This window comes from Aspergillus tubingensis (genome assembly GCF_013340325.1).
Source record: "Aspergillus tubingensis WU-2223L DNA, scaffold_7, whole genome shotgun sequence".
NCBI classification, from domain to species: Eukaryota; Fungi; Ascomycota; class Eurotiomycetes; order Eurotiales; family Aspergillaceae; genus Aspergillus; species Aspergillus tubingensis.
In genome coordinates, this window is record NW_023336281.1 from 661,828 (window position 1) to 687,431 (window position 25,604).

The 25,604-nt window shown below is 49.3% G+C and overlaps 7 protein-coding genes and 1 non-coding gene across 8 annotated transcripts; 3 read left to right on the top strand and 5 right to left on the bottom strand.

Moving 5' to 3' along the window:
* Positions 1–2,360: 2,360 nt before the first annotated feature.
* On the top strand, positions 2,361–3,784 carry AtWU_05196 (PTH11-like integral membrane protein; the record flags this gene model as incomplete). Its single annotated transcript, XM_035500306.1, has 6 exons — positions 2,361–2,555; positions 2,627–2,663; positions 2,717–2,784; positions 2,844–3,217; positions 3,272–3,339; positions 3,396–3,784. 6 exons carry the CDS (start codon positions 2,361–2,363, stop codon positions 3,782–3,784), a joined length of 1,131 nt encoding a protein of 376 aa, XP_035356199.1.
* A 2,201-nt stretch (positions 3,785–5,985) lies between these two features.
* sreA (siderophore transcription factor SreA) lies at positions 5,986–7,820 on the bottom strand (the record flags this gene model as incomplete). The annotated part of the gene is made up of 3 exons (XM_035500307.1): positions 5,986–6,821; positions 6,885–7,423; positions 7,489–7,820. The coding sequence occupies 3 exons, from the start codon at positions 7,818–7,820 to the stop codon at positions 5,986–5,988; spliced, it is 1,707 nt and encodes a 568-aa protein (XP_035356200.1).
* Positions 7,821–13,114: 5,294 nt separating this feature from the next.
* Positions 13,115–13,703, bottom strand: AtWU_05198 (TVP15 family protein; the record flags this gene model as incomplete). Its single annotated transcript, XM_035500308.1, has 4 exons — positions 13,115–13,287; positions 13,348–13,437; positions 13,500–13,615; positions 13,684–13,703. 4 exons carry the CDS (start codon positions 13,701–13,703, stop codon positions 13,115–13,117), a joined length of 399 nt encoding a protein of 132 aa, XP_035356201.1.
* A 779-nt stretch (positions 13,704–14,482) lies between these two features.
* On the bottom strand, positions 14,483–15,575 carry AtWU_05199 (uncharacterized protein; the record flags this gene model as incomplete). Its single annotated transcript, XM_035500309.1, has 2 exons — positions 14,483–14,796; positions 14,864–15,575. The coding sequence occupies 2 exons, from the start codon at positions 15,573–15,575 to the stop codon at positions 14,483–14,485; spliced, it is 1,026 nt and encodes a 341-aa protein (XP_035356202.1).
* Positions 15,576–15,903: 328 nt separating this feature from the next.
* AtWU_05200 (FAD-dependent oxidoreductase) lies at positions 15,904–17,244 on the bottom strand (the record flags this gene model as incomplete). Its single annotated transcript, XM_035500310.1, has 5 exons — positions 15,904–16,623; positions 16,676–16,779; positions 16,829–16,932; positions 17,000–17,152; positions 17,216–17,244. The coding sequence occupies 5 exons, from the start codon at positions 17,242–17,244 to the stop codon at positions 15,904–15,906; spliced, it is 1,110 nt and encodes a 369-aa protein (XP_035356203.1).
* A 1,052-nt stretch (positions 17,245–18,296) lies between these two features.
* On the top strand, positions 18,297–19,856 carry AtWU_05201 (OTU domain-containing protein; the record flags this gene model as incomplete). Its single annotated transcript, XM_035500311.1, has 3 exons — positions 18,297–18,522; positions 18,619–19,046; positions 19,098–19,856. The coding sequence occupies 3 exons, from the start codon at positions 18,297–18,299 to the stop codon at positions 19,854–19,856; spliced, it is 1,413 nt and encodes a 470-aa protein (XP_035356204.1).
* Positions 19,857–21,253: 1,397 nt separating this feature from the next.
* AtWU_t132 lies at positions 21,254–21,344 on the top strand. The gene is given in 2 exon segments: positions 21,254–21,290; positions 21,310–21,344. It is a non-coding gene; the product is annotated as a tRNA-Asp (tRNA).
* Positions 21,345–22,092: 748 nt separating this feature from the next.
* AtWU_05202 (MHYT domain signaling protein) lies at positions 22,093–24,625 on the bottom strand (the record flags this gene model as incomplete). The annotated part of the gene is made up of 4 exons (XM_035500312.1): positions 22,093–23,547; positions 23,612–23,797; positions 23,850–24,414; positions 24,471–24,625. 4 exons carry the CDS (start codon positions 24,623–24,625, stop codon positions 22,093–22,095), a joined length of 2,361 nt encoding a protein of 786 aa, XP_035356205.1.
* Between the last annotated feature and the right edge of the window lie 979 nt (positions 24,626–25,604).

Sequence of the window (25,604 nt, forward strand, 5' to 3'; positions counted from 1 at the left end):
TTCTCGCAGCTGCACCGCTGAATTGGGATGAGAATTTGCAACAGCCGTAAGACAATCGAACCCCGAGTCTTCCTTCGGGTTCCATTCCCCCGGAATCATGTATGTCATTTGAATTATCGAGCCACGAGGAGCAACAATGGAAAGCACGCCCCTGTTCTATGCAGACTCGATGCGAGGGTTGTACAGCATTCTCCACATGCAAGCTCGGATTCCACAGCTTTGATGCAGCCAAGCATGGCAACGGCTGCTGGCTTGCGACCTGGACTCGTATGGTCCCTGGAGGCACGAGTCATGCGAAACAAACAATATCTCCGCTCACAATACACGCTACCTTGTGGAAAAGTAGCTAATATCTTCTGCCTTTGTCTAGACATCCGCGGTTTCAGTGTTTCTTCCATTTATGAAAAAGGTGGCACAGTATTTAGTGTCCAGGCAAATCATGCAATTTCAAATCCCAACCTGGTCAAACTTCGGCCATGGTGTGCTCTTTGAATTGATGTGATCGACGGTTACAGGTGAGAAAAACGGAAATAGAAGACTATGACTACTAGTAGTTGTCGCTTGCCGGCCAAGGTTGTGAGGAGACAGGGACCTGCGTGGACAATAGCACGAAGCGCGGACACGCTGCCTATCGAGCACTCGAGCCTACGTCAAAGACTTCCCCAAATATGCCGATCAATCACTGAGCAGATAGCGATCTATCGTTTTAGGAATTTTCCGACCAGTGATGAATGATAAGTAAGAAACCATGGTTGCTGTTGTCCACGTTTGACCAGAACGGGTGAACGCAGAGGATAAATGTAAGAAACTGGCGAACGCTAAGAGAATATCTGCTCCACAGCGAAGCTGATTGTGCGAACTGTTGTTGACTTTCTTTACGACAGCCCACAATCTTAATATGCAAGTTTAGCTTTTATCGAGGCGCGAAACCTTGTTGGGGAGGAGCCATCCGGGGTCTTCCGCTAATCGGGGTCTGGTGATGGCCATCTTTTGCCCTGCTATGCATGCTCTTCATGTCCTTGTTGCCTTGGACGTACCTTGAATCAGTCAATTGCCAGTGTTAGCCAGAACCCAGGCTCCCAGAAAGGAACTAGTTCATGCAAGGCATTGGACTAGAGATCTCGTGTTTCTCCTCGCTTGGTGACCCACCGCCACGCTGAAGGGCAGATCATTTCTTATCCTGACCTATTCGCAGGGACAGAATGACATGGACGAGCGAATGAGTGCTCGAAATCGTGCCATACACGTTTTAGTCTGCCTAGTGCCAGAAGACTTCTATGCCGCTTTAGGATTGTGTGCCTCCACCGACACTATCCACACCAGCACGGTCGTGGCCGAGTCCCATCAATTTGAAACCCGTGGAAGAACATTCTTCAACATTATCTAAGCCAGATTGAGAAAGCCACCCGGCGTTCTCCATGTGGCTATTGATCCTGGTCTTATTTTGCAGCACCCCGGGGACTTTGCTTGCGGTCACTTAAGGGGCACAAGATGAGCTGGGGATACACGAGCCAGAAGGTTGAAACGGGCATTTTGTGTTTTGAACTTCCCTCCTCTTTGGTGGAGCCAATCTAGCCGAATCAACGGTACCGTACGAGGGATATTGCCGAGTCCGTACCAGCCAAGTCGAAAAAAGCACTATACTCCAGGAGGGAAGTTCTCAAGACACCATTGTGGCGTCCCATGGATCGACCATCGGAGAGAGACTCCAGTGACAGGGCGTTGGGTGCCATTCTGGGTCTCGCTCTACAGGCCGCCGTCTTGATTGACTAATGTCTCCCCTACAAGCGCATCCACTCTGCCGTCTGCCCACGACACCAGTGGAGACCAACAGCTTAGTGCCATAGATCATTACTGCAATTTGGAAGGAGTCCGGGTCATGTAGCCACACTGTGCCGGGCAACACCGAGCTGAAATTGTCTACTACGTATGCTATGACTCTCCATCCAGGGCTCCCCAGCAGTCTAGCGGCCTTCGCACGCTATTAACTACTATCAAACTTTGAGCTATTGCGGGGGGTATTCGGGCTTAATTCGCTGGACTGTTAAAAGCAGGACCCCCGATACTTTTCTTTTCCCTCTTTTACCCCGGTGCAAGATTCTAAAAAGCAACCCTACTTCAAGAGTTGGCGTTAGCCCACACATTCCCTTCTTGAAAGCTTGTCGGTGCATATTCGACCCATGTGGTAAAACACGTTCCGGCCTCTAGGTTTAAGAACCTGGAGACTGTACATCTACGCAGATCGATCTACTGACCGCAAACCAATGCAATAACAACAACCTACGCTTCATCGTTTACATCCACAAATTACACGCTCTTTTGTGCAACACTTATCTGCTCAACTGGCCCACTCCTTTGCCATGCTGAACGAAATGATGGGAAGCATGCTGCTTCCCCGGACTACGGATGATGGTACAGCTCGCGGACAGCGAGCCCTGGTAGTGACAGCCGTGCTTACCGCAATCTCAATCGTCATCGTCGCTATGCGAATGTATGCGCGAATCGGGATAATGAAATTGACTGGTCGTGAAGATTATACGATTCTCATTTCTTTGGTACGTATCCTAGTCAGAGGATTTGAGTGCTTGCTGGTGATGTAGCGTATATTGACATTGGTTGCATGTAGGTGTTAGCATGCACGTATCTCGGTCTTGTTGCTGCTGGTAAGTTGTGGCCATCCGCCAGCTACTTAGAACATCTCTCTTACATGCTGCAGAGGTACATTTTGGACTCGGAAAACATGACGACGATTTGTCCGATGTGGTTGTGAAAGAACAATTAAAGGTAACACTTCCCAAGAATACTCAGTCTCTAAACCTATACTGATCCTCTCTGTTATGAAGCGACTCTGGGCTGCTATCCCTTTCTATAATGCCAGCTTGATCTTTACCAAATTTTCCATTCTTTTCCAGTATCTTCGAATTTTCCCCGACCGTCGCTTCCGGCTTGCTTGCTGGATCGTATTTGGTATTGTGGCTACTTACGGAACATGGGCAGTAGTCAGTGGTTTCTTGAACTGTGTCCCAGTGGCCAAATTCTGGGACCGCAAAATCTCCGGCTACTGCCTTAGTTTCGAGGCAGTCTGGTTTTTCAACGCATCAATGAACATCGCTACAGACACGACCCTGTTGATCCTGCCGATGCCTCTTCTGTCGCAATTACAACTTCCGCGCATGCAGAAATTGGCCCTTATGGGTGTCTTTGCTGTCGGTGGACTGTAAGTCATGGCGAACGCCAAGTTGTCCAATACATGCTAATCGCTACGCTCCAGGGTTGTAATCACAAGTATCCTCCGTCTATCCAGTCTACGGAGCGTAGCTCAGAGCACCGACACCTCTTGTATGTACACTTCCGCCGCGTATCTTCTATGGGATTCAGACTGACAAACGAATCAGACAGCAACGTCGGCGCTGCCTATTGGACCGCTGCAGAGTGCAACGTCGCCATCATCTGTGCATGTCTACCATTCCTTCGTCCGATCGTCAGCCGCCTCTTCCCTCGCTTCCTTTCGACCAACAGCTACAATCGCTACACCCGCAACCCCACCATGTCAGCCAGTCGCATGACCGCCACTCGGATGACCGCGCGCTCGCACCGGCAAAAGGTCGAGCTTTACTCCCAAGACCGTGACTACGGCATGTACACCATTGACGTCAAGTCCGGTGAAGCGAGCCACGATGGCGCGCTAGACGGAATCGCAGTCACAACGACGACAATGATTCAGGAGACATCGAGAAACAACGACGAGTCGACCAGTCAGCGTCGACTAGTTGTGGATGTCTAATGATCATTTTGTCTCTGACCTTTCTCGATTTTGCACACACTCATTACTTCCCATATATTCACGAACTTACTTTCTTCTGATACCACGATGCATGATATATGACGCTGCATCTTCAACATTACCCCTTCTTTTTTATATACTCTTTGATCCTGATATCCCACACCTGCACTTTGTTTTACGCATACCTACCTACCGATCCACCTTCGTGTACATTCTTCTCATTCTTCGGATGTCTAATCATCGACGACTTAATGACCATGCTACAAGCTAAACCCCTATGTACATCCATTTCCCCCTTCTTTCGCTCATCTAACGAGCTCCTCAAATAATCTCTCTGTACAACAAACACTTAATAGATAGTAGACGGAGAAAACCGGCAACAAAGTAAATAAATAGATAGACAGATAGATAGACAAAAAAAAAATCAAACACCACTAATAAACCAACCTAGCGTCCCGGATAAATAGAAACCCGCCCTCCCTACGGAGTATTTATCTACCTACCCACCCAAATCTAAGATTAATAATTCTCACACGGTCAGAATCTCTACCCCCCCTCCCCTCCCCCTCTCTAATCTTAATCTTATCAATCGCATCACATCATACCATATCTCAATTGGTAGTGAAATTCGCCAGATCTAGAACAACACCCCCTCTCACTCTCCCCTGTACCCCTCCTTCACAGCACAGCACAGTAGATAGATAGATAGATATTGTTGTTATACACAAGTAGAGCGATACAGTAGGGAAGGTCATTACCGGACTAATTTCACTCACTTAGGTAGCAACCTACCGCTAGTCCACACAATCCGAATCAATCGAGATGATAAACGCCTATAGCATACTCGAAGTATACTCATTATCCTATAACTTGTTCCCACCACTTCCCAGTTTACAATCCGCTCAAGAATAAGAAATTTCACCACACCATCCCATAAAAAACCCCCCACACATCCACCCAAAAACCCAAGCTTTACTAGCATCCAAGCTTTACTAACATCCAGCCCATATTCATGAATCAGAACTCTGATGATCATAATAAGCGATGATCCTCCGAAATTAGCCGAGCCAGTCAATCAATTTACATTCCCTGCGTAAAATGTACGTAGTAAACTAACCAGACGTATGCTTGTTTACACTCAATTATCCCCAGACCAGACCGGAAAACCCGGACGTAGAATCTACTATTCACTACCGGTAGGGATGGGCAGGAAGAAGAACCCAGAAACAAGTATTTTACCTATAGATAGAGAGAACTAGTAGGTACCTACTCTCTATGAATATCCAATGACGCACAACCCACCTACCTGTATTATAGCTGCTTCTTGTTCTATACGTGTGAATATTTACGGTTCGCAGTGTGACAAAACAGCGATCGACTTGTTTTTGTTTTTGTTTTCGTAATGAAAGAAACAGAAAGAATTATCCCGAAGATCAAATCAAATCAGATCAAATCCCTTGCAGTGAGGGGTAAAATGTGTTAAACTAGACTAAACAATTGTGATGATATAATAACAATTACATGAGAATAATACTCTTAGCTGTAGGAGAGATTTTTGAGTACTGGAAAGGCCGAGGTCGGGCCGATCCGATCTAGTGAAAAGGAAATCTGGCAGTTAAGCTTATCAATCAGTCAATCTATGGTTGAGAGATAAAAAGACTGATTTAATCAAATTTATGGGGTTTCAGATAATCAATCGGTCGCTACAGGCTCGATCGAGCAAAGATCCTAGTGAACTAGTTTACTTTAGATCAATAACAGCCATCATATGATCTTGATAAGTCCCATATTACCGAAATCTATTCAGTTATTCCATGACCTTACGAACACAGTCATCTCACATCCGGTTATCCCGTGATTAATAGCCTTGTCCACACGTCCGTCCGCCGGTACAGATTTAAACAAGGTGAAGGGGAGAGTGAGAGAAGAAGAGAAAATAAAAGTGAAAAAAAACAAGCCTCCGTAATGTCTTTCTTTTGTAATCGCTTATCCCGCCAGCGCTTCAAACAAATTAATCCCAAGTAAAATAAATGAAATGTAGAGAACTTTTTTTCCCTTAATAGTGCACAAGTCCCGTGAAACTCATCGTGTTGCAAATGGTATCTCGTCAGAAAAAGTCTGCGCCAAATATGTGATTGGTGAAAGAGTAAAGGTAGAGAGCAATAGCAGCATACACAGTCCTTGGACAATTGGATCCATGATCATTGTTGTCCTAGTTCCGCTAGCTCTCGCTCCTTGGCTCGCAGCATCTCTCTCATCTCTTCCGCCTCTCGTTGCAACTTTAAGCGACGTTCTTCCCTGATGTTGTCGAACTCCGACACACCGGGCAGCAACTGTGAGGGAGGGGGCGCAAGAGGAGAAGCTTGGTGAGATGGATGGTGCTGACGGCTGAGGGCAGCGAGTGAGGGATCTAGGCGCGATTCGTCATGGCTGTTGGGGTTGAGGAGAGAAGAGATAGAACTGAGGCGGGCCGGAGGGGAAGGATTGACAGAAGACATGATCGGAGGAAGTTGGTTGGACCCGTTTTCCAAAGTGGTCGGGATAGACAACGCTTCTGCTGATGACGCGGTTTCTGCAAGGGTGCGTTTCTTCGGATTACCCGAGGGATTTGGCGAAAGAGACCGTCGACCAAACTGAGACACCGGAGAGTGGCTTGGAGCGTTGATGCGATCCGGCTCTAACAATCTTGGTGGCGGGGGATGGTGCGGTAAGGAGACGGGGCCGGAACTAAATCCGGTAAAATCGACAGGCGGGGGTGCAAAGCCAAATTGCTTGGGCGCGGCCGGTGAAATCCTGTCTCCGGACATCGGTCCATAGTGATCCACCGGCTCAGAGCTGTAGTAGCGGTAGTGATCGTCGTGGACGCGAGCCAACGTCGCTGGGGAGGCCTCTGGCGACGCAGAAGAGCCATTCGACGACTGCGTGGCAGCAGTCGGGGAGTGTTCCCGCAGCGCCGGCACAACGCGTTTTCGCCGCTTGATTATGGTCTTCTTCATCGTGGTGGGGCGATAGCACCCGTGGAGCTTGTAATATAGACCTAAAGGAATGTTAGCCGCTTCAGGGCTTGTTTTGATTCCCGAGATAAGGCAAAAGAACATACCACACGCATTGCAGATCGGATGACCATTCTCGTCTCGTCGCCAGAGCGGGGTCACAGTAGTTCCACAATTCTGACACGATACCAACATGTTTCCCTCGGCCGACGCACCACTTTTTCCGGGTACGTCCGGTTCCTGTGGTGGCAGAGGCTTTTCGCTATCTGGATTGGCGGGTCGACCCCAAGCGTGCACCGGCACTGTCCCTCGGGCAGAGGACTTGTACACGCGGTTGTTGTAAGCTGGGCACCCGTCACACCCCTCAGCACCCCCTGTGCCGTTACAGTTGCCCCCACCTGGGCAAGATCCTTTGGAGCCATGACAGCCTCCTTCGCTATGGGTGTGTGCCTCATGCTGGGGTGCTATTGATGGTGGCTGTTGCTGTGTCGGTTGGGGTTGGACAGGTTCCGTGCTGGACTGTATACGATTCCGCTTTGTGGGCCGGGCAACATTCCGTGCCTTCAAATACAGACCACAGGCATTGCAAATCATCGCTCCGGTCGGTGATCGTCGCCATAGCGGAGTGCTTTTCGTTCCACAGTTACTAAGTGTTACCAAGGAAGTCAGTACCGCCCAGGTAACAAACTAAGAGAGCCCAGGAAAACTCACCTGCAGGAATGTCCTAGAAAGGAAGTGTCCTTCTGAGACTTGGGTGATGTCCTTTCTGCGAGTGGGTTCGAAGCGGATTCGGTCGACGGCAGTGTAGGCCGTTCAGCATCGTAGGTAGGTGTATGTTTTCTCTCGTAGGCATCGTAGGTATCGTAGCCTCGAGCCACATCATCGTCGCGGGAACGGTCCACAAGGTGTTCTCGACCAGCCTGAGCAGATGAGATCAGCTGCTGAGCAGCGTCCAAGTCTTCCGCCGATGGATGCCGCGCAACCATATCCCGATTTCGAGGGAGCGATCGCACCGTCTCCATCTGGGGGATTGATGCCAGCATTGCCAACAAAAAAACGCCCGCAGAAGATATTCGCTTTCCTTCTCTATCTCCCAGCGACAAGGTCCCCAGATCAAGGCAACCTGTGAGAGTAGAGCGAGTCACTCAAGATAAGAGCGTGGTCGAAATAAGGAGAAGGCTTTGTCGTGAAGGAATGTCGCACCACAGTCGGGGGGGCAAAGTAATGTATCGTATCACAAAGTCAAAAGTCGGTCAAGATGACAGTGCAGGGGGAAGGGAGAAAAAAGAAAAGAAAAGTCTAGCGACAGCCTGACTGAGAGGCAGGTAACTGCAGCTAGTGAAACTCCCAGAGCCAACCAGGCGGAGCCGGAGAGACGACAGAACACTGATCCCTGACGGTGACCTAAGCGTACTAGGCAGAGATAGGGGGTTCTCGGAAAAGTTGAGCGATCGTAAAGTTAAAAGGCAAAGATCAAGTAAGCAGCAGTCAAACTGTATTGATGGGACAACAGATCTGCCACGAAACGCTCGTATGTTGGCCAATCCAGGACGGGATGGTGTGAGTGGCGATCCTGTCGTAACGGATAGTGTGCCCCGGAGTACTGGGTGCGGATGAACAGGTGAGGAAAGGGTTTAAAAAAAGAAACGAGAGATCAAAAAAAAAGAAAAGGGTCGATCTCAAATAGATTGGGGGTGGGAGGCAAAGGGGAAAAGTACGGGAATAGAGGAGGCTCGAGAGACAGAGAGAGAGTGAGAGAGAGAAAGAGAACGGTCTGGAGAAACGGGATGATAGATCGATCGTTGTTTGGTGGGAGGGGAGGACAGCGGCGACAGGACAAGAAAGATCGGCGGTAACAGGACGATCAAACAAGACGGATGGAATGTCGGATCAGATATGAATGAGGGGTGTTGAGAGAGTAGTAGAAGATGATGATGAAAGGGGGATGGAAGAAAAAGAAAGGGAGAGAGGATTAGGGGGGGCTGAGTGGATGGTGGAGAGAGTGGTGGTGAATGAGCAGGAAGGCGAGAGAGCCGAGGAAGAGATTGATAATAGAGGCAGGAAGTGGGTAAGTATGGAAATGGATGGTGGTGGTGGTGGTGGTGGTGATGATGATGATGATGAAGGTGAGGGTGACCAGATAACCACGGGCCAGACCTTTTTCGGACGGTTCTGTCATGAGACGGGCAAATAGAAAGTACCAGATTACTTACCAACACGCCTCTCGGTCTGTTTTTTTCACTCAACTATTTTTAATGCCCTCTCATTTTTATCTTTTTTTGGGATGTCTCTGCCTTTTCTTTTTGGGTTTTCTTAATTCGATTTTTTCTTTTTTTCGCTCCCTTCGCTTCTTCGCGTGCTCTGTCGGTCTGTCAACTTTTCCCAGCAGTATGGTCTTTTTGCTTATCAGGCAGCCCTTTCTGTTATCGATCTCCCAGGGGGATCTACGACCGGGGGCTATTCCTTTTCCTTCTTCTCGTCAGGGTTTTGCTTTTTCCTACTCTGCAATCTGTAGGTTCAAACCGATAGTTTGACACAATAAAAGTCTGAAAGTCTCTAAACTTCGTTTATCTTCTATTTTTTCCATCCGCTAAGGAAGGGTGTGGACAGATTTTTTGCGCGTGAGAGCTCGGTCGCGCAGTTCCCTCACCCTTTTTTTTCTTTGCCCTCTTTGCTGGCCAATTCCCATCCCATTTGCCTACGGCCTCCCCAGATCGAATCTCCCGGGCTCCACCGCTTCCTATTATGGTTTAGTAAACTGGGTCTAAGGGGCACTGCGCCTTCCCGAATCGTCCGTAGCGTGTCCGTTCACGAATAAGCGTTATTCATCGGCCTATCATTGGCGAACCAAATCCTGACGCTTCAGTCAGCGGCATTCTAGGCAACCACATTGGCTGCTTCGGAGATTCTATCACGATATCCCGAGCTTCCATGCTCCGCTCCGATGGTCACACTATGCACTCTTTCGTTCGGTAGTCGGCCATAACGAAGCACCGCCCTAGTGGTGCTAGCTGTTGGACTAGGTAACCAGACTGCATAAGATGAGCCCGAAGAGTCCCACTGGTCCCTATTTGGGACAATGTGGAAGCCCGTAAGGCTACTGCCTAAGCACACCGGAACAGGTTGTTATCTCTCCGACGGGCGGGCTGACGAAAGAGCCCGGTTTGATCTATCTCGCTCATGTGATTGGATTCTTATCCACCCAAGAACTGACAGCAACAACAAGAACAACAAAGTACCTCTCTTTATTTTCCCCTTCCGGATTGCCGATTCGCCCTGGCGTATGTAAACCATCATCTTCTAGACTTTTCATAACCTTCCGACACTGGCTGCACAAGGCGCAAGGCGCAAGGCGCAGCTGCGTCTGACTTTTTGACACTCTGACACGCCTCCTCTTTTTTTTTCCCTTCTCTCCCTGTTCCCACTCTTCTAAGCATGCCCACCGAATGGATCTGATAGGTAACATTCACAATAATTGGATGGTTGGATGATTGGATACTGAAGATGAGAGGAGAGGCAAAAGAGGGGGGGCCGAAAGTATCCATCCCAAACGCCGACCTCCTTATCGAAACGTTCGCTTATTTTGTCTCTCAACTTTCGGAAATAATCTATTTCTGACCGTTTCTACGGAGAAGTAACCCATTTTAAAAATCCATCGTCATTCCTCCGTACGGAGTACTCCGTAGTACTGTTAGTTACAATCAATCAATCAACCAAACCCAGCCGATTCATCCGACCTATCTAACCATGTATCAACTCTAGCCCGTAAACCAACTAATCTATCAATCAATCAATCAGTCGAATCAAATCAACCAACAGAATCAACTTAATCAAGCGCCACTAAGTACGTAGGTACGTAGGTAGTAGCCCACCACCCCCTTAGTCGATCGTGGCGTGATGTATGACCCCGATAACCTGACCACACACCCCCCTCTCCTCTCTCTTTCCCCCCAACCCGCCAGCCCGGCACAAAAATGGATACGATATGATATGATATGATATGATGTGAGATGGATATGATATGATCACAGCAGACTACTACGCTACTACCTAGTACCTACCTACCAGGCTTACTTACTTACTTGCTTACTTACCTGTACCGGTAAAGTCCCTAACCGATAACGCTAAAATCGGCAACCTGCGTCGATTTAGCTTTCGACACACCCTTTTTCTTTCTTTTTGCCCACCCCCTCATCAACGCGGATTTTAATTTGCCGCCCTACACCGACTCGGGGGTTCCAACGCGCGGATGTTCCGCAACTCCGGGATAACTTGTTGGTACTTGGGGAGGGTATCTAATTAATGCTGCATAAGTGTGTGTGTCCGTGTGTATGTGATGACGACCATCACATACATACATACATACATACATACATACATACATACATACATACATACATACATACATACATACATACATACATACATACATACATACATACATACATACATACATACATACATACATACATACATACATACATACATACATACATACATAGTCTACGCAAACGAATTAGGAAATTCATCGTCGAGTTAGTTTTGCCTTGCGTACGTAAATTAAAAATGGAAAACCCCCGGATATGGTCGGAAATGAATACTATTCGTCTGAGCGTGTCGCCTAGGATGTATACGAATGTTCACTTCATCGGTTATTGCTTTCGAGTTGAAAGGGAGGAAAGAGCGAGCGAGCAAATAACTCGGGCCCCCCTTCTCGCAAGGTGAGGCTGATTCTGGATCGATCCGTTGATTGATAAGTCGATATCAATTTCTTGGCAGGGCTTGGCAAGGGGCTTGGCGGTATAGCTGTGGACGGAATTCTTGAAAGAGGCGCGCGCGCGGATTTTGACTAGGCAGTCGGAGGGGCTCGGGAGTCGGGCTCGGGAGTAACGGTTTTACGCTACGATTAGGTTGATCTTGCGCGTTAGAATAGTGGAGGAAGGGAGGGGGAAGGGGGCAACGACAGCTGCAGTGATAGGCTCGCTCTGTGTGAGGTTCTACTGTCTAGTGTCTGGTCTAGACTAGTTGGTATTGGGCGAGGCATACGACAGGTGGGTTTATCGTTCCTCGATGATTGATAGCATTGTTAAACCGAGGAAATTTTTTTTATCTGATTCAACAGAATATTCCTCAGAGGGATGGGGGAAGCGTGTCCTCAACAAGTGAAAAGAAAAAGCCGAAAACATAGCCCCGTGACTCGAGTGGGACGGCGCAGAAGTTTACCGCATCCGGAACGAACACACAACGGCCCCATCTTGATAATCAGTCGACCTGGATAGGGTGAAGAAGGCCCTTCTGTAACACTTATCTCCGAGCTGGGGTATCGCCATCTCCGAATTCTGGGACCGGAAGATCATACCGAACCGGCCGCTCGTGCTTGTTGGTGTCAAACGTTCCTATGGAGCAGGTTTTGCCCGAGGCGATCTTCGAGTTGTTTGAAGCCCACGCCCCCCCCTTGGTCTACTTTCTACGTGTGGGGGCGTGGGATGGGGATGGCTTAGTTCTGGACTTGATCGAGCTAGTTCGAGTAGTTTGCATGTTGCCTGAGCGGCAAGCCGGATCAGATAACTCTACCCACACATGCTTAGCATGGGACTGTCCGTGGTGGCTGTCGTCGGAGAAGACGAGTCCATGTGTTTCCTTGTCCCACATGGGTAGCTTAAGACGGCGGGACGCCGCTGTTGTGGTGCTGTAGCATCGCTAGCTAGTACTCAGTTTGTATACTGTAGTGCTTGGCCATGATAGGCGATTCATGTGGTGTGATGTTCGTCTCGACACCCCATACTATACTAACTTACTAGCTGTTATCACGCCACGCGGCCATATCTGGACTGGCGGGTCCACGTCAGACTTCGGCTTAGGATTTATTATATATCATCTACTACTTATTATACAAAACTAATGGGCATGAAACAGCGCCATCCGGTACGAACGGACCACTGGCCCCACAGGACAGCCTATACCTTTAAAATTCTCGAATGCAAACATCCACCATTTGAGAAAAGAAAAAAAAAGATAACGTGATGTAGAATGATTCGGTGTCATCTTCTGGCCGGAAAACCCGGCCCAAACCTGATCGTTTTGTCTTTGCAACCACCATCACTTGAATCATCGCTGAGAATCAATCATCGCGCTCGTCGATCATCAAACATCGCATAAGAGTTATTTTCGCTTTCCCTGACTCTCACTCGTGCTTCGAACGCCTCGTTTGCAGCCACGGTGTCTTGTTGTACTTGTCAGCGAGAGGGATCGCAGACGATAACCAACTCTGAGAACACAAAGGATTATGCGTCATACACCATCACTCCGTTAACAAAGAACAGATTTTACACCGCGTTTAGACCTGCTCGGCACCCCAACCCTGGTCGTTCTCACGCATGTTGGAAGGGGGTTCGATGGAGGGAATGAACTCCAGGGCGAGGTAGCCCAGGCCGATGAATCCGATGATGGAGCCGGCAATGTACCGCAAAACGAGATCGTGCAGCAGGATAGATCCAACGAAGATGTAGACTACGCAAGTGGTCAACTTATTAGCAGGTGCCTACGGCGATCACGGATAGTGTGACTTACAAGCACCACGTCCCAGGAAAGAGAAAAGGAAGGACGCGTAGCGGTAAACGTAATCGGGAACGTTGGGCAGGAATTCCAATCCACCGACAACTAAGGCCATGGTGTAAGTATGCTGTCAGATGCGCTATACTGCTGCCTGGTCCGAGACTTACTGAGACCAAAGAGAATCACGTAGATGCCGACGATGATGGAGCTCATAGACGCAGGGAAGAACTGCGAGATACCACCGAGAACCATCAACACGCCGACGGCGATGTTAACAATTCGACTGCAGGTGTTGACGTTAGAGCATATTCCACCAAAACTACATGTGATGCGAGGCCATCCTCGACGTACAAGATGTTAGAAAGATCCATTTTGGCAAGTGTTGAGGCCTAAAGAGCTCTTCCTGCTAATATGCCGGTCGTCGAGATATAGATAGGGCGTTCAATGACGAAGATTGAGTATCGGAACGGGTAGAATGGGGTGAAATTCTGTAGTTCAACTGCGTTAGCCGGTTCATTCAACAGGATGAGACCAACGCCGGATTGGGCTCCGGCAGGTCAGCCAGAACAGCTACGTCAGCTATGGTCGCGCGAGTGATGGCCACTCCAAGGGATTGTGGGCAGCATTATAACGCAGCCAGGGGATGGAAGCTCACCTTGGAAGCCAAGCTTCTTTGACAGATACAAGTTGGAAGGAAGAGGGCGGAAGGGAAATCAAGGAGATGGAGAGGCTCAAGCATCAGTTGTCGCGCTGTCGCAAGCAGCGGGTCTGCCAAGCCGCTGAGTAGATGACTCAGCAAGTCTCGTCTCCGGAGCGCCCGCAAATACGCGAGATGAAAGACCCATTTCAGCTACTATTTCTGGATGTGCGAGGATAGCAATTCTACAACGGAGCTTTTATGCCGCATTAAGGTCAGGGGATGGGGCTAGATGCATTCCACAAATCTCATACTATTTTTTCGTTTGTCTCCAGTGTCTCTGGAAAGACATGTGCAGACTCATTGATCACGAGGGCCACTCATACGTCATATCTGATAGGCAGCTACGATCTGTCAAGGTATGACAGCTGTTGACAGGCATACTTTGCTTCGAACAGATGCCTGATGAACTCCCAAACATGTACCAGTGCCAGAAATTCCTACACTAGCCGTTTAGATCGCCATGAGATCTCCTTGCCTCTTCTCCAGTCTCACGGCCGACAATCCATTGGCTAGTCGGCTCATATTCATGGAGTCGCGTCCTAAATCGGCGTAGATAGCGTCCAAATCCGTACCAAGACCGACGTTATCAGCAGTTTCCAAACTGCGCCCATCAATGAAAGGTGCAAGGGAAGGCCACACAGCCTGGGCATTGTTGAAAAAGAGATCTACGCCCAGGTCGCCTAGTCCTTTGATCTCCTTGATCAGCTTCCTAGTTTCCTCTCGGTCGTTATGGGCCTTCTTCAGCAGATTATTGAGATCTCCGTCTGCAAGATGCAGTCAGTCACCGGCCAAAATCTTACATGACGCATTTCTGCAGTGAAACACACGTACCGTACTTCTCATTGACGAACTCTGCCAGATCGCCTAGATTCGTTGCACCTTGCTCCCGATAGCGATTATATCCCCCATCCTTGAGAACCATCGTTCTCTCCTCCCAGCTGCTCTCCCCTAGTTTCCGTATATCATGATACCCGACCTCAATAAGCTTATTGACTGCACGCTGTGTCAGGTCATGCGAGATGGGGCGCGACTTCAGCATCGCGTCCATGACCATAGCAAGTAGAGTGTCCGGAGAGCTCTCCAGGCCTTTCTCTGCGATTTCGGTGCCATACAAAGGCGGGCGACCAAATTCCTTGACGACCTTTTGCAGTTTGGGCTTGTTCGACGCACTTTCTGCTGCTTCTTCGTTGTCTTCCTCGCCTTCTGCGTCCTCATCTTCTTCCTCTTCACCACCTTGCTCTTTCACAAGGTCGACGTTCTCGTCATCTGCCTCGTCATATTCTTCCTCTTCATCGAGTTCTTCATTGTCTTCCTCGTCCTCTTCCTCGAAGTCTTCGTCCTTATACCCGGAGTCCTCCTGGATCAAGTCATCTTCTTCGGCAGTGTTTGCAGCTGACTTGGACGCTTTGGTAGGCGGCTGCTCCTTCTCTACCTCGAGACTTCCTTCACCGGTGTCGATACCAGGGTCTCGCTGATCGAGCTTGCGCTTGGGGGCATCAGCTGCGTCGGTTTCGCTTTCTACCTGGGGCGATTTGTACTTCATCTTGGCGGGAAGCTGCTAAAATGTGAACGAGATGGAAGTGGCATATATCACAATGAGAATTGTTATAATATAGAGCAATTGAGTTGAGATAGCGTGAGTTGTCGTAGGAGAAAGCTTTGATTGATAAGTAGTCTGGGGTAAATAGCAGATGGTTTCGCCGCGGCTATGGCGTCATGATGAATTCAGACGCTATGTCCGTCATTCATGGCTGGGTTCGAAACAGTTCTTGCATGTAACGTACCAGTAACCAGAGCGAAAGAACTACGCTTTTTAAGGTTAACATGCTAAACTTTATAGTCTGGCCCCGAATTAAATGCTATGTCTGCGTCTACAGCTTCGCTTTATCCTTGCGGCGCAACGTTTCCTGGACCAGCTTCACAGCATCCTCCGCACATCCAAATGACGCCTGATACCCAAAGCCACCATGGCCATAGTTATGCACAACGGACACACCATCGACCTTTTCCGCTTCAATACGCGGCCCGCCCTCACGGAGGGGGCGCAATCCAACGCCATGTCTGATAATATCCAGACCTTCAATACCCTGCCCCTTCTCGACCAGCTCCGGGCATAGAGCTATTGCCCGCTTCATAATTCGAACAGCCAAATTCGGATCAGGCAGCGGATCCCACTGGTTCTTTTGATACGAACCTCCAATGACAGTTCCACCACCCGCTGCACGGGTCATCATGTAAACGACCTCATCCTCGCCATCGTCGGTGCCAGAAATAGACACCATCTTTCCAGGGTCATTACGCACGACAACAATCTGACCGCGGGCAGGGTAGAGCTTGTCATCGAGCACACCACCCAACTTCTTGGACGAGAGTCCGGTGCAATTGACTACCACATCGGCTTTTTGGCCGGTGTGGTGACCCTTTGCTGCGTCTGCCACGTGCTTGAGAACGGCTCGTTTGAAGACGACGCCGTTTTTCCGGCATTGCCCGACTAGCCAGGGTAGGTAGACGGCGGTGTTGATGCACACTGATGTGAATTTGGATGCGTTGTCGATGCCGGGGGCTAGCTGGTCGGCGGGGATATCTTGGAACTTGATGAGGTTAGGAGAGTGTTTGTGATAGTGAGTACATGTGTTTACTCACGTCAGGAACTACTTCCATATACCACGGGTCTTTCTGCACCAGTTCGGAGAACCATTCCCCGGTTGCTGACCCCTGATCCTTTGTACGGTTGTAAACAATAGTTTCTGATGAGGTATGATCAGTAGAGGTCTTCAATTAGAGCTTGGAGCGTACCTTGAAAATGAATGCCCGCTTCGGGGTGGTTCTTCGTGAGCTCCCTCAGGGTGGGCCAGGTGTTTCGTTCCCATCTCTCATGATCGCTTCCGGCCTTGCCCACACTTTGAGAGGTGAAGACTTTGCATTAGCCTTTGATACGGGCAGTGAGATGCACAGCTGAGGGCCTACCCTTGGAGGACATACGGAAGATAGTTGGCACCAGCCCAGGGAGAGGTATATTCGATGTCGTAGTCACCAGGCATGTGCTTGGCCAGAACAGTAATGCTGTTAGAGGCATCTTGGGACAGCAGATATGCGGTGGTGAGACCGGAGACACCAGCCCTGTTGATTCTCGAAATCAGCATACGCTGGTGACATGTGAGCTTGCGGGGAAGTAGTTCTTACCCCAGGATTACAATGCGGTTGTTCGCCATCTTGCGTTCGGCAATGGATTAGAGATTATTGAAAAGACGGTTCGCAAAAGACTCCAATGGCATAGACAGGCTTATAAGCAAGCACTCGGGCATAGAGATACAGAGATAGGAATAAACATGAGTCAAGCCAAGGAGAGGGGATGTTGAGACACGATCCCCGTCAGTCAAGTTAGTTATCGGAGGCCGATCCCGCCATTCTGATAAGACTTCGACTCCTCTTTTTCTGTCTTTTGCTCGGACCTCATTCGGCGATTACAGGTAAGGTACGGGCGGCTTCCGGTAACCACTAATGTATAATTGGTGTATATACGGTACAAAGTACTTACCCAACGGAACGCGTCCCGACCGCGGCTTACCATACGGACCGGTCGACACAGCCTTGCCCGGCGGTAAGTATAGACCAGATCTAGGACCCTGAATGAATTGTTGATTTAGTGGGTATGAGGAAGAGGGGATGATGATGTGCAGAAAGGCTGATCTGCCAAATTTGTTCAGGCCACTTCATCAGGTATGCCTGCATGTGCCGGAAAGATGTACCAGCAAAGCGCCAGGATCTGTCTGGCCTGACCGCTCCCGAACGGACAGATCCATTGTAAGCGCCGAGGCGACGGAGGGGAAAGGTCTTTCGTCATCGGTGACAACCTCACGCCCCCATTACAGCCAATCACAACTAACATATTAGCTCACCGCCTCGTCCTCGGTAAGGAACGGGGCTGTAAGAGGGTAAGTTTTTTCCTGGTAAGGTAAGTTAAGTAAGTTGATTCTGTAAGTAAACGGGGTTCCTCCGCACTCTCCGTCCGAACAAGAAAAGTCTCGCCTGTCTCTCTCGCGTGTAGATCGTGTGTTGCTTTTCTCTCCCTCCTTCCCCCCCAATTTATTCACTCTCTCCCCATTCTACTGCTCCAGAACACTCCGCTGTTCCTCTTTGACTATTGTGTGGCTCTCCACTTTTCCTATTGTCCCGCCTCTATTCTCCTCTGCTCGACGAGGCTCTTCTGTGTTCCCCTTGCGCCAAATGAGGGCCGTTCGTCGGGCAGGGCTATACATCAACCATGGCGGACGCTCCAAATGGTGGCAGAATCGTGCCTATAGTCACGACTGCCCGTCAACACTACTCCAGCTCTCCGACAGATGAAGCCATGGCCAAAACATCTTCGCAGACCTCTCAAAAGGCCAAGATGCCTCGCAATGCTCGCAACAAGAATGCAGAGGCGGAAACTCTGGAGATTCCTTGCCTCAATGCGCTAGGGCTCTATGCTCTCCCCACTGAGGGTGATGGTAACGTGGTCCCTGCCATTGGGCATCTAGCTTCAATTTAGACCTCAATTGGGTCAAAGAAGCATGCTCTCCAATCTATCTAACTCTGCATCGTAGGCAACTGCCTTTACTACGCGCTGTCGGATCAGACTTATGGGGATTTCACGCACGCCGACGAAATCCGTGATCGTCTTGCAGACCACATATCCGCCAACAAAGACTACTTCATGAGCTTCATAGCCGCGGCCGGTGGGGAGCGTCGAGCCCCTCGACGAGCTGCGGCTGCAGCCGCCCGACAATCTTATTGTTCCTCTTCGTCCGCTAGCCCGGCGCCTCCTTCAGCCAAGGATAAAGAGCGGAGCTTTGACTCCAAGGTGGCAGAGTCCCGGAAGAAGGGCGTTTGGGGAGGAGCAGAGGAAATCCAAGCTTTCTGCCAGGCCTTCAAGAAGGACGTTCGCGTCTATACCATGTACGGCATTCAGAATTTTCGTGACGTTCACGCCCCTGAAGGAGAGGAACGCGACATCATTCATATCGCATTCCACGTAAGATACATTGTGCTATGATATCACTGTACAGTTGTCTAACGGGCTTAGGATTTTCACCACTACTCCTCTGTGCGGCATAACGATGGGCCTCACACCGGTCTGCCTTGTATTCCCACAGTCGGTAAAGAGCAGGAAGCAGAGGCGTCAGCTGCTGAACCCACAGTTGTCGACATGGCTACCCCTTGGAAGATCTCTGCAATTCAGGAGGGTCTGGGTGGTAAGTATGATCAAGGCGCTATAGTAGAAATGCTACAGCAGTGCCGCGGCAATATTGACCGGGCATTTATGAATCTCCTCGGCGAGGATGGCAATACGTCTCTGGCAGACGCGCCCTCATCCAAGGCCATCATGAAGTCCCGCCTGCAAGCATCCTCGAGATCTTCTTCGCCTTTTAGCGTCGGCAGCAAACGTTCAGCAGATGAGAGTGACGCTGATGACAACCCTCAGCCAGCTGTCCGACGTACCCGGACTCGCGAGAGTAAAAGGCGTATCCTCCCTGATGTCATGGTCGGGATTGAATTTAGAGACGATCAGAATGATCTGGTCTCGTTGCGGTTGCGAGTCAGCCCAGACACTGTCGTTCCCAAGCCTGCAGTCCAGCCAAGCACCGAGCAGACTGAGGCCAGCTCTTTCGAGTCTGCAACGGATAGTCCCAGTCTTTTGCCGCAGGACAGGAAGCTCAGATTTCGGTCAAAAACCGTTTCAAGTGAAACTTCTAGCATTCCGAATGAGTCCAACGATGAGCGAAAGCCACCCCGACGAAGCCAGCGGATTTCCAGGACTCGTCCGGCGCCTAGAAGTGCTTGAAACAGCACCTTGTATCTTCCCTTACTCTCATCTACACCGTATGAGAACATCAATTTCGATTCACCACAAATTCCTCTACGCATACGACATAACGACTCATCCTTCACCTTCGCTTTATTGCTTTCCTGATCATTGCATTACGAGCGCGTTGGGTGTTGATCATACTTTCCCGCTTTACCGTTAGAGCATCTGTCGACATTCACATTTCTCTTCTTTCCATACCACCGGCGACTTGGAGCACTTACGACCCAAACCATTTTCATCCCGCATATTTTCACCATCTCCAAAGACATAGTCAATGACGACTTTTTGACTTGACTTACACGCGAAGCATACGACACACATACCATTTACATCTTCATGAGGCGTTATTGGACGGTTGCACATTGCATAAATCCCGTGAGATTTCTAACTTGCATACTTGCATTGGGTCGGTGCGCCTTTCGGAAAAGTTACCTTCTCATCCATTGATTGGCCTGGCGGTCTTCTGGAGAACACTTTCACATCAGGATGATTCTGCTAGTTATACTGCTGCACGGATTACAATGTCTATGATAGAAGGAATGTTTGTCTGCCAAACACACTATCTTGCTTGATATCACCGGCTATTGCAGAATAGACTGGTAGAAGTCCACTATTTCTTATTCCTGGACTGTTTTGTGGCTAGTTAGCTATTCTACTAGCGATGATTGAGCCGATGAGACTCATTTGCCACGAAAATAAAGGCACAATACTCGACCATAGCATTTCAGTTCCACTTCTAGTACGTAGACTTGTAGACAGTATCAAGTATACCACAACAGAGTCAATAGTTCACATCGTATAGGATACCTGGTAGTAAGCTAACGCTACAAAATAATCCACATACTCACACGAGCAAGAACAGAACCAAACCAAAACTCTTCATTCTCAATAAACATCAAGCAAACAAAATGCAATGCAATGCGATCGTTAACCAACGTTACCCAACCCGACAAAGTACCTTAGCCATACAGCCCATACTAGACCTACCTACATCTGAAGCCCAAATGAACCCAACTCACCATACATGATATAATGACAGACAATTCATCAGGCACCAAACCAAACCCCGCCCTCCTCTCTCATTTCCTCAAACATGCACACACACCACCTAGTAATTTCTCCCAACCAACCATTTAATCCTACAATAACCCCTCCCTATCGAGTGTTCACAGCTATGCTATCAATTACACATAATAATCAAAATTACCCCTCCTTCTCCTCCACTATCCCCACCACCATTACTAGTACTTAGTCAGAGTATAGGTGACCGACCGACTGACCAATAACCAGCTAGGCATAACAAACCCGTTATTTCTCTACTTGTGCCTTTTGTTGATTTATATAGCATATTATAAAAAAGTTATCCTATCAATTCCTCGATGGTCTAACGGTCATGATTTCCGCTTGTCAATCCCACTTTGGGAACAAGCGCGGGAGACCTGGGTTCGACTCCCAGTCGGGGAGATTTTCTTTTGTTTTTTACTCTTCTTTTTTACTTGGGGATATTCTAGGTTAGCTTTGGTATGTATGTATTGTGGTTTATTTTTTGGTTCGTAGTTATTTGTGGGTATTTGATATGGAGGAGGTTGGTTGATGATTGTTTTCTCGATTGAGAAAGCTGGGGAGAATTATGTTGAGCGTAGTTGATGGTATTTTGAACAATCATGCGCTGGGAGGCAGGTGGGTTGTTAATGAATGCTTAGGTGTGATTATGGGGAAAGTCTTAGTTTATGTCGCTCATTGTATGATTAACGTATGTATAGGATAGTAGATACTGTCTATATGTACATGACGGGAATGACGCCAGAGTGGGTTGCTTCAATTCGCTAGTATATGGATGTCAGGTAAGAAAAAGGGAGAGAGAGACATGTAATCTGCTTGCTGAGTGTGAGGACATTGCGATACGATGTGATCGTTTGACGGGCGTGAAGTCGTGAAGAGATGTGTGCATAGCCGTATTGCCTGCAGGTCCATGCTATGGCCTTCTGGCCAACCCTTTATAATCTGTTTCGTGGGGTGGACGGCTCTGCTCTTTTGCAGCCGGATGTCTCCAAAGGCCGCGTGCAGGCTAACTCTTTTCTGGGTGCACATCTGGCGCACACTGTATCTGATGGAGGACCTATTCTCCAAGGTTTGGTGTATTCCTCTTCTGGGTGAGAGTCAGGCATCTGGCTCAGGACGGTGTTTGAGAGTAGGATAGTTCCACTCATGCTCATCCTGTGGCCACTGAGCTCCGGGCCATCGAACTCCGAGTAATGGCTGTATTTGGTCGCAGGCGAACACCAGGTGAATAGCAAAGATTATAGAGTTCATCCACATAACTGCTGGTAGCCAGGTCACCAGCAACAACGGTGGCGTGCGAAGCATGTTTGGTAGATTCCAGTGATCGCGTGGATAGCTTAGCGACGTCCACCTTAACCTCCTTGCGAACCATGATATCGCCCAACTGCGAAAGCTCCGTCAGCGTTTCCTGGGAGAGATCCCCGTGGGTGGGATCCATATGCCTGCGTGGCCAGAGTTTCAGAACAGAACGGATGGAAGGTGTAATGTCAGCTTCCGTTGCGGAGCTGCTGCGTGCGTTTGAATAGTACAGTTCCCTGCCCAGTTCTTTTGCAAACCCGTCGCCTCCGATGTTCGTGTCGTTGAGTTGCTGCTGTGCGCGGAAGAGGCGTAGAGGCATGAAGGTAAAGTCTGGGTTTGAGACTTGAGTATCCAGGTTTCCAACAGCGCAGAACGGTAGTAGAATAGAGTTTGACACATCAGAATCAGATAAAGCCCGGCAAGGGGCAATAAGAGGTTTGGCGGAGAACTTCGAGGCCATGTTGATATCGGGAGGAAGTGCGCTTGCAAGCGATGTCATTGCATGGATCAGTTGCTCGCGGAAGTCATCGATATCCCTGTTTGACTGTGCCGCTTCGGATTTCAGCCAAGACAAGCAGGTCGATATGGTCCATCCTTCCATGTGTGAGATCAAATCGAGGTGCTGAATGTTGATCCGTTTGATCGGTAATGTTGATGAAGGCAATGGGTTCCCGGTTCCCTTCGCTGTTAGTACCTCAAAGTGGTCGGAAATAGTAGGGCGCATAACAAAGGACACGAGGTGGACGCCCGGCTCATAATTGCGGCCTCCGGTCGCGTAATCTCGCATGTCTTTAAGATGCTCGCCCAACACAGGCAGCGGAATGTGCATTCGGCTCGACAAAGCTGATGTGACATTTTCGATCGTGGTGAAACGGAAACCTGCGGCGGCCAGTCGATTCGCTTCCTGCTTGTCCAGATGGCGCACTGTGAAAAGCATCTGACCCTTGCTATTGTTTAACCGAGAGTATCCCATTGCCCGAGAGAAGCGCGAAGTGGGAGCAGTCGTAATCAGTACGTCGTCGTATAGCTTTCCGAGCGCCGGCAGAGGCTGTCGAACCTCATCGGCGAGATCCTGAGCGGTAACGCAAAAGTGTCGCTTGAAGAGCTCGTCGAAATCGTTCTGCAGCTCATTCTCCTGATCCAGGGCCTCTCCCTTGGCAAGGAAGTGCTCCGCCGCCTCTTTGTCAGTCTCGATCCGACTCCTCATGAAAGGAACGACATCCTTGACCAGATTCCAGTGTCTACTCGCTCGGTACGCCCAAAGGAAAGCGGGATGGCTTCGGGTAAGATCATCATCGTTGAACGTCTATCGAGTCGGGGAAGAATCCTGCATCAGCACAAGTCGAAAGTGGACTAGCTTGTGAACATACCTTGCCAACATAACGATCGACAATCTTCCGGCTAGGAAGCAGCGCGTGAGGAGTGACCATGATCCGTCCGGACTGGTCAAAGAAGGCACAAGTCAAAACGAGCTGTCGAGCTTGTATGTTCAGCCTTCTCCGGTTTCCACCAGCAACTACGGCACACGCCGTCAGAACTCCGCAAGCAGCGCATGCCTATAATCCGTTAACATCCGCCAAATTCGGTACCTCCTGGACTTCAACCTACCAAAACAGAACTGATAATGACAACTTGGCTCCGCGAAAGCTGACCATTATGCTTCATGGTTGTGTCATGATTGTAGTAGTATGTGCCGACTGCAGCAGTCCAATGCATGCCAGAGACAGCAAGAGCAAGGACACAGCCGCAAATACCACGTCGCCACCAACTATCTGTCCAAGTGGCCCTCCACCGAAAGAAGACCGTCAACGCAACAGTACTAGCAAACACCGCAATGATGGTGGCACCGATGATGTTTGCAATACGGTAGCTACAGCGGTAGTTGCTGATACCGAGCTGGCCGATATAATGCATACCACATACTGCACCACCTGTGAGGACACCACCCGTCAGGATTCGGAGATAACCGGCTTTCTCGCTGGCTCCTATGCTGTAGAAGGCAACGAGCAAGACGACAACCGGGAGCACGAAAGATACGCCTGTAAACGTCATGCTATAAATGATCTGAAGTTGCGCATCCCCGTTTCCTAGGACAATGGCACGATTTCCAATGTAATGCATACACCAGATACCGACACCACCCATTGTTATGGAGGAGGTGAGCAGTAAATACCTATACATACGGTCAGACGGATGCTTGTTGTTATCAGGGCAGTGTGGATATCGTACCAGTTGTACAGACCAGACCTCGATGTCCGTCGGTGCAGAAGCTCCAAAGTGGTTGTACATCCCATCACACTGACTACGTAAGCCAGAAAGATGAACCCTCCCATGTAAGACACATGGACATTGTCCCCGTGGGGGGCCCTGTCCGTGAGCAACATTCTCGGCGTGAGAAGCTTGTTAAAACCAGATATTACCCGCAAGACATCGGCATGGAGAGGATGATAAAAGAGCCCTCACTGCATTTGCGAACATACAAGACTGGGGAGGTTACACAACAGCAGCAACGCGGCGTTGCATGAGGGGGGCAAAAACAGAGTAAGCCTGACAGGAGCAGGCTTAACTAGTATCACGCGGGAATTCTTTTTAATATAACAATGGCATTCAGCTTCCAGGGACTCCACGCGGCTGGCCCGTACTACGTACTAGCCACGATTCTCCAGGTACCAGATTGACGGACCGTAATGCAATTAAGGACGTTAATTTATCGAGCAGACTAAAAGGTGTTATGTCCGAGTGGGAACCGCTTATTGCCCTTCGGTGGCCGCAGACCCTTCATTTTTCACATTGGTTGTACGCGTCCAATTTGTGGACGAGGGCCCCAGAATGAGGGTCTGGCGCTCTTCCAGCGTTCACATTGGGCAATGTAAATTGAAATGTCCAGTCTCCTTCCAAGATGTATCAGCGTTTGTCCGTGTTTGATTGGATCAGAACCATCGATCGAGGTTGCACCAGGAACCATGGGGCATTGAGTTTACCGGATCGGTTCCAGACTTGCAGCCTTGGTTGGCGAGTCAGAAACATGACTGAAGGGCCGAAGGCTATGATCAGATTAGTCCAGGAAACTAAAATTCTTCCCATCTGTCAAAGTCGGTTATTACTTGTCGACCAGATGGGTCTACATTTGTGGTTCTCGGCGGATAAGGACCGCTAAAGCCAACCCTGGCGGACAAGGGCCAAGAAGGTTCAGCTGCGCCGTCTGGCTGAACCTTCGCTCTTCTCCGAAGATAAACATGCTTTGCACTGTAGGTGAGCCATGCAGGACAATTTCATAGCTCTGAAAAAGACTATTAAGAAATTGGAAGATAATTACGTATCAGGATACCAAGCGTCTAAACTTCCCCTAATGGCGAGAAGACC